Source organism: Nanorana parkeri, unplaced genomic scaffold (genome assembly GCF_000935625.1).
Source record: "Nanorana parkeri isolate BGI_ZX_2015 unplaced genomic scaffold, ASM93562v1 scaffold2385, whole genome shotgun sequence".
Taxonomy (NCBI): domain Eukaryota; kingdom Metazoa; phylum Chordata; class Amphibia; order Anura; family Dicroglossidae; genus Nanorana; species Nanorana parkeri.
This window is the reverse complement of record NW_017308653.1, coordinates 56,676-64,792: the sequence shown is the minus strand read 5'-3', so window position 1 is coordinate 64,792 and position 8,117 is coordinate 56,676. Positions and strand designations below refer to the sequence as shown.

At 43.2% G+C, this 8,117-nt stretch overlaps 1 protein-coding gene across 1 annotated transcript in view; it reads right to left on the bottom strand.

Annotated features, from left to right (window-relative positions):
- Positions 1-473: 473 nt before the first annotated feature.
- Positions 474-8,117, bottom strand: part of LOC108801562 (interferon-induced very large GTPase 1-like) — a 16,685-nt gene continuing 9,041 nt past the window's right edge. Inside the window, exon 5 of the mRNA XM_018573453.1 lies at positions 474-7,741. Coding sequence (XP_018428955.1) covers positions 474-7,741 — 7,268 coding nt within the window. The remainder of the gene's footprint in view (positions 7,742-8,117) is intronic.

Below are 8,117 nucleotides of genomic sequence, written 5' to 3'. Positions count from 1 at the left end.
CCTGTTGCCGACCACGGGCCCGCCTCCTCCTCCTCCACTGCCGGGTCCAGCCAGCTCCACCGCCGCAGCTGGCTCTCATTGACTCTGTGGAGAGCTACGCGCCGCTGCACAGATTACTGTCAGCGGCGTGTTCGTCTTCAGCCGCCAGTGAAAGCCACCGGCAGAGAATCCCATAGCGACCCAGGCGGCTCGTACGGCATCAGGCCGGGCCCCACTGTGCCCCGGGCCCCATAGCAGCTGCCTGGGTCGCTATGGTGATTGTTACGCTACTGGTCAGGTGTGTGCACTCAGGGGGTTGGGGGGAATTCATTAAAGAACAACTTCTCCTAAGGATACAGTTGTCTATTAAAGTCCATGTATATTTTTTTAGCTTTAGCAGGGAACAGTTCAAAGCTCCGTCTGGTTTTTACTGGATGTTCTAATCATTACCTACTCCATCCAAAACCACAAAAGTTTGTGTCTATAGATTCACTTTAAAGGTCCCTCAAGCTGGCGATCACGTCTTCTTTAGTGATAGTCTCCCACTGGGGTGGAATTGCTCCTCTACATTCAAACTTCAAGCCATAGTCCTCTTGCAGGTTTGTACGGAACTTGCACACATACCACTTCCAGTAGAGCGGAGAAGACACGTCTTGAGTGATGCTCCAGTTGGCATAATTTGGGCCAATCCTTCTGTAATATTTGTAAGGAATTTGAGTTCCTCTGTCTACAACCAGGCAGGAATCTGAGCTCACAAGGGTTGAACATATCTCTGTGACGAATTCATCGGTATTCACCCACGGCATGCCATTAATTGCCTGGGAACGATGGAAAGCCACAGAGTGATCGCCATCATGGCCGGGGATTGTGTTGGTGCATATTGCTCTACAGAACGGGCACTGTTCCCAGCAGCCGCAGAGCTGCTCAATAAGTATTTCATGAGGCTTCTTCTCAAAAGAGTCAAAGTTGATGGTTGCCAAGCCTTTTTGAACATTCTCAATGGCAGTATCCCAAGCATTGCACATGACTTCCTGAAAGAACTGGGTGTCCTGGATCTCCTGGTGCTCAATGCTCTTTAAATCTGCTCTTGAAAAAGTCACAAGATCCTCGATTCTTTCGTAGAAGGCGTCTAGCCAGTCAGACATGTTGCCGCTTTCATTCTTAAATTTGGTGGATTTAATGATGCTTTCAAGAACGTTTTTGCGGAAATAATCAAGACTGATCTGCAGGAAACGCTTCATTCTCGGTGGATCGTTGCCCAGACAGTAATCACTAACGCATTTCTCTATAAAGCTTTTGAAAAACCTCTTTGGGAAGTGAATATATTCCCTGTATTGTTCAAAGTCTTCCTGCTCAGCTAAGTCCATCAAAATGTAGTTCTCCAGTTTGGAGCGGTTGCCACTGAAGGCTGGAAAGTTACACGTCATCTCGTCAACAATTGCCAGAGCTGTTCTATCATACAGTGTTGGAAGCATGGCTTCCACGATCTTCGTACACAGGAAGTCAGAAAATGTTTTGATGGAGGCAGCGCCTTGGCAAGAGATTCTGAAACAGTTGAAAAACTCTTCACGGTTGTTGTCAAGAGTTACAATGGGATTGTTGGCTCTCTGAAATGTCTCATGCATGGATTCAAAGATGGGCACCGCCAAACCAAGGAGATGCAAGGACACCTCGAACTTGAACAAATTGGTCAGTGTAAACTTCCTTGATGCGTCAGAATTGATGTTGTTAACAGAGACAGATACTTCATTAATTATCTCATGAAAGTACATTTGATTATAATCTACCCTTTCTTTCCGTTTTCGATCCAGATAGGCATTAACGTCTCCAACCAGGTTACTGAACATTTGCCCAATCTGTTTCTTATCAGATTCATTTAGTGTGTGGCGCAATAATAACATACCTTTTTTGCCTGTAGCATGCTTTGAGAAATCAATGGTGAATGAAGTCCATCTACTGAACTGGTTAAGTTTATCATTAAAACTCTGCTCGCACCTAAAGTACCCCAACAGGACATCCTCTGCGTCAGCGATTATGTGGGGTTTTTCTGTATGTGGGGCAGTGGCATTTATTTCAGCGACCCATTCTTGCCACAGGAGGTTGAAGTGGCTACTTAGTTGAGATTCATCTAGACCATCATCTTTAATATCAAGCGCCAACTGTTTACTTTTGCTAAACAATTCGTCCTCGTACCCCGTCTGCCTCTGCTCCACTCGTCTCTGACTCTTTTTCAGGCTGATGCGTTCCATTCCTTGCCTTTTGGTTTCTTCTACAAGCTCCGTGTATAGGCTTTTTAATCTGTTTTCAGTGTTGGCTTTCCACTGGATCAGTATCTCTCTGTCCTTATCTTCATTAAAAAATCTTTCAAACTCTTCTTTAATAGAGTCGAATGTGTCGGTCACCTCTTTCTCCACAGCATTTTGGCTGACGGAGCCAATCTCACCCTTCTTAATTTTGTTGTTCAATCTGGTCTGGAGTTCCAGAAAACTGCGCCTCAGCTGCCATGTCAGGTTTCTGTACTTGTTCTCCACCTTGCTGTAGGCAGAAATTTCCAAGGTGTTTTTAAAACTAAACACAAAGTTCTCATTTCTCAAAGCTGACCAAAGGTCCTCTATGCGGACAATGAGCTTTGAAACGTTCAGAATGCTGTGGGGATCTTTTTGCATACTCAGTATGACGTCTTTGACTTTTTGAGCATCCTCGCTGTAGTGCGGGTTAGGGGGAGCCATCGGAGGGTTTCCTTCCCACAGATGAGCAAAATAATAAATGTGAATTTTTGAATCGAATCTGATGACCTCGCCGAAGCGCTGAATGTTGCACTGTTCATGTTCAGCGGCCAGAGCAGTCATTTTGTCTAGTTCCATCTGAAGGTTGCGACGCCCTTCCATATTTTTATCTTTAGCGGTTAAGTCTCCAACATTCTGGTGAACAAAGAGGCAGCTTGAGGAGAGCTTTACCCGTTTCATTCTCAGGAACGCCTGGACAGCAATTTGCAGAATGTCTTTGATGTCAGAAGGATTCTCACCGAAGACGTTGATCAGTGTCATGTTGCCCACGCCTATAACAAACGTTGCTAGTTCATTGTCATGATTCAAGGTTACTTTGCTGGTCAGCTCCATGGCTCGCAGGCCTTCGGTGTCAATAACAAGGATATAATCAATGCCCAAGTCTTTCCTGAGCTCGTCTGCAATTTCAATAAGCTGCATGAAAGCTCCCCGGGTACATCTGCCAGCACTGACGGCAAACTGCAGACCAAACATGGTGTTGAGCAGAGTTGATTTACCCGAACTCTGAACCCCAAGTACAGATAGAACAAATATCTTCTTATCTCCTATGATTTTATTTAATTCTCCTAGGACAGCTTTTATCCACTTCAAGGGCACATAGCAAGCATCGCCGTCCATCAGCTCAATGGGGTATCCAGAAACCATCATGTCGGCAGCAATTTTAGGCAGCTCATGGAAGCAGTCATCTTGATGTTGCAAGTCATAGAGAGCTTCGTATGTCTGTCCGACTTCTCGAAGGATATGCTCAAGACCAAACATACAGGCGTTCATCTTATCCGAGAGAGACTCCAGGTCTTCCTGTACTGTGTTCATCAAATCTTTGTCCTCCGTTTGCTCTGACTGAAGTTGACTCCACAGTCTGTTGTACTCGTCCCGTAGTTCCATCACGCGGTCACCGCACAAGTCATCAATGTAGATTTTTAGCCACTGTAAGAAGAATAGTTTGGTTGTCTTTGTAAGAGATCGCAACTGATTGATGAAGACTTTCATGAATTCATTCTGATTTGCTTTTTCTATCTGTTTCTTCCTGAATAACATTTTATCCATCTCAATGTCACTACAGTGTTGCTCAATGCTTCGATTCATCTTGTTCTGCAGTCGCGTCAACTCTCTGTCTTTTTTGCACCAGGAATGCCAGAGCTGACCCGAAAGAGGTAACAATTCATCCTTGGACTTCAGAAGATCTTTTTGCTTCAAAAGTGACATAATCTTCTGAGCGTGGGATTTGCCCTCAGTACATTCCTTGCTGTCTTCATCCACCAGGAACCCATTCCGACGACCTATTTCAGCGCAGAGTTCAAGGTTACAAGGCTTGGAATACCGAGCCAACAAACGGCGGAGAGATTCAGTTAGCTCCTTCAAGACTTTCGCTTCATTTTGGTTTTTTAGTCCAATTATCACCTGTTTGCTTTCTGTGTGTACGTTCTTCGAAGCCTCGTTGTCTGGCAAAAGAATTATCAGTGGTTTCTCTTTTAGTTTTTTTAACAAATCACTCCCTTGCGGCTGCCGATCAGATTTTGAGAGCAGGATGACATTTATGGATGAAATCTCTTGTAAAAGTGCAGCTTGCTTGGTATGACTCCAGGCATCTCCACGGAGGTTCACAAAGGCAGTGACTTTCTTAAACTGGTCCGTGTCCTTCCCGCTTGGGCAAAACCAGAAGATCTCAGTAAGTCCATCGACCAGAACGCGATCCTTCACGCTGCCTTCACAGTTCCTGTGATAGAATATATCATGTTTGTGCTTGCTCAGCAGATTGTTCAGAATCTGGGATTTTGAAAATGAAGATGTTCCAAACCGGGTGAAAGAGATGACGGGAAAATCACTTTGGCAGATCAGCTTTTCTTTATGCTTCACAACTTCTGGTACATCAGTGTCCAAAATACTCTTATCGACCTGCCTGAAAGCCCACAGAGGTATTTCTACCGTGGAGTCATAAGGCCTTGGCACTATAAGTGGCAGCGCAAACTGGCACATGGACAACTTGGTAAAAATATATTGCCTCATCATGTCATCTGCACAGTAGTAGACGGCCAGCAACAGGTCCATGGGGTGAATCACCTTTACCTCAGGCTGAACCATGTGTGTCTCTTCTGTGGAACAGAAATCAAATAGCTCATCAACTGTGTCAAAGGTGCTAACCTCGTCTTCAGGGTTCATTACATTTTCAGCTTTGCTGACATCATCAGTGTTCCTGCACACCAGGTACCTAAAGCGATAATCTAAACTCATCAGCATTTGCATAAGCCGCCAAGGGAGCTCAGTCTCCTTCTCTGGATGAATCTGCAGAGATTTGTGAACTACATGAAAGTTCCTTCTGTTCAAACCTTTAGGGTAATATTGGTCTAGGCCCAATGTTTTCATGAGTCTATGAACATTTTCATTGGAAGTATTAATTTCTACACCGTCAATGGTTGGTTGTTCTTGAGGTTCAGTTGTTGATACAATTACAGATTTTAATGTATGTACTTGGCTTTCTGTAGTTTCATTGACAATGGCTTCAGGTTTTCCCATGTACAAATGGTTCATGTCAGCAATTAAAGATTGCAAGTCAAAAAGTTCACTATGCTTCTGTAGAACAGTCAGAATCTCTGGTTCCAGGGTATTTCTTATGTTCTCCAACATAAAATTGAGAAATTCCTTTTTTTGTGCAGCAGACCTGGGCCTACTGCCCTCGTCACCCAGTGTGAGTCCTGATGCCAGTATCAAGGCCTGCCCTCTGTATGCTTTGATGTCTTTGACATTCTTATATTCCTGGAATAAATACTGCATCTTTTCAACCAAGAAGTTGACCTCTTGCATTCCAAGACTCTGCTGGAAATATTGATTCTGCCATGAGTATCCCACACAGCTCGCAACACAAACAACCAAAAGCTCCTCTTCTTTTTGTTCCATGCGTCTCAATGTTTTAAAAAAAGATTGAAGGTAAGAATTAATGATAACTGAAAGTTTAGTTGTGGTTTCCTCATCATCATCATCAGTTGCATGAACGTGTAGGTCTTCTTTTGCCTTGGACATCCGTTCTATCAAAGCTGAAAAATCAGAGACGTCAAGCAAGACGTGTTGCTCTTTCTTAGACTGGTGAATCCATTTAATTATATCTGCGTATGACTCTTCATGGTCACTTGAACATTCAATGTTTTGAAGAAGACATTTCAACATGGAACGAATGACGGATTCATCTTCTCTAGGTGTTTGACTGTAAAATTCCAGAACTCTTCCTAAGAAACCTCTTAATTCTTCATGGGGAAGGCAAACATTTAACCAGACATTGTAGTTTCCGGTCTTTTCATTGAGATGTTGTCTAAAATCAATCAACTTCTTTAATTGCTGCTGTGTTGGATGACCCTGCCAAGACTCCAGCTGTGAGAAAAATGAGTTGGCTTCATTCACGGCAGTGGAAACATTTTCACCAATTGGCAAACTGTAGTGTAGACCAGTCGCCGATGCGTAGGTGTTTTTTAGATCTTTTGCTACTTGATAAACATCTTTAAAATCTTCCTTGTGGCCAGACAGTATTATATCCCAGACTGGAATAAGATGGACACCTCGATCGATCACGCTCCAGGTCTTATTACTGGCTTGAAGTCCCGCTTTCCATTCATTGAGAGAGTCCACCGTGGGTGGTCCTCCAGTTTTTGTGACAGAGAGTTCAATGTTCTTATCAAACTTTTTTGTCTCATTTTTGGTAGAGGATTGTTTGGAATCTGTTTTTGTGATATCAGCTGATGCTGAAAAGAGACCAGAATAACTTACATCCACTGAAGCATTTAAAGCGCTTGTGGTTTCCTTTTTAACTTTTTCCATCATCTCCTGTTTAAACCCCCGGGATGAAGCTGTCCACCAGTATATTCCTCCAAAATGAAGTGGCCCTTGATTAGCATGAGAACCGAAACGGCTAAGGAACTTTTTATATCGTTCCTTCACAGAAGGTTTTTCCACCTTATCACAATTTTCTAAAAGTTCCTCGGTTGATTTTAGTTCTTCCAGGGCTGCTGGGCAGAGGCGGACCTTCTCGCAGGGAATATAGCAGGAGGCCAGTGGAATGTAGCTGTATTTTGTTGTAGAGATATAAGTATGTTCCGTGTGGGACTCTCTCTTTTGTTTTGACATGCTGGTTGAGCTGTGGCCAAAACTGGCCTCGGCTTGGAATCCCCAGAAGCCACCTTTAGCTGCAGTAGTAATACTGAAACCCAACTTCTCCATTGATTGTTGGAAGTTTGATTCTTCATCAGAGGATGAGAACTCTTGCTGTTTAAGCACAGGCTGCTGCAGAGGCCCAGCGATAGCAATCCCACTTGGAACATCGAGAAGTCTTTCCCGTTTCATTAGAACATCCTCCTGCCTCTTTGTCATGTAAATGCCTTCCAAAGCAAGGCCACCTGAAGCCTGGTATAGAAGATCTGCATCCGATAGGTTGACCTGATTGGGAGCTGATCCCGCTGTTGTGGTCAGCTCCTTGTGCAATTTTTCCATCATTTCTTCCAGCGGCTTGGGGGATTTTACCGATTTGTCTTTGTTCTTCTTTAAGATCTCAGCTTCTGATTTAGCAATGTTCTCATTCCTAGTTTTGGTTTCCTTCAGCAAATTTTTAGTTTCCTCTTTTCCTTTCTTGGCTTTCTCTTGATTTTCTTTCCTCTTTGTGGCCTGTTCAGCTAGTTTTATCTTCTTGGCAGTCTGAGGATCTTCTATATTTAAGAGCTTCTTTAGCGCTTGTTTTTCCCATGAATATTCTGTGTACTCCGCAATCTTGAGGTAGTCCTCCGTACCCAAATATTGCAAGGACTGAATGTCTTCCACTCCCAGGACTTGCTGGAAATGCGGAAGCCATTTGTCTGGTTTGAGTGCAAACTCATCAAGCTTTTTGCCGAGCTGCGTTTTTGCAGGTTTGCCTTTAACTTTATCAGGTTTTGTGCTAAGCTCTGTGTTTGCCGGAGTCCCGTGTCTCGCTGCCTCCTGAGACTCTTCAGACAGGGCTGCAAAACAAGAACAATATGCTTTACAACACCATCAGACTTAAAGTCGAGTACAAAACAAAAGTTATGTCTTTGGAAATGACAATGAGTGTAAGCAAAATTCCATCCCTGTAATAATTGTAATGATAAAAAAAATTTAGGGCTTTTCAGGTGTCCAAAACCACAGACATATATTTTAATAAAAGTCACATTGATTAAATTGCTCAATTAAAAACAATAAAACCGGCTTTCAACATTATTGTATGTGCACAACATCAATATACATATCACGAGTACCTCCTGGACCTAACACATATACATATATATCTATACAGTATATAGATCTATCTATATCTATATAAATATATATACACTGAGTTGCCAGATTATTATGACC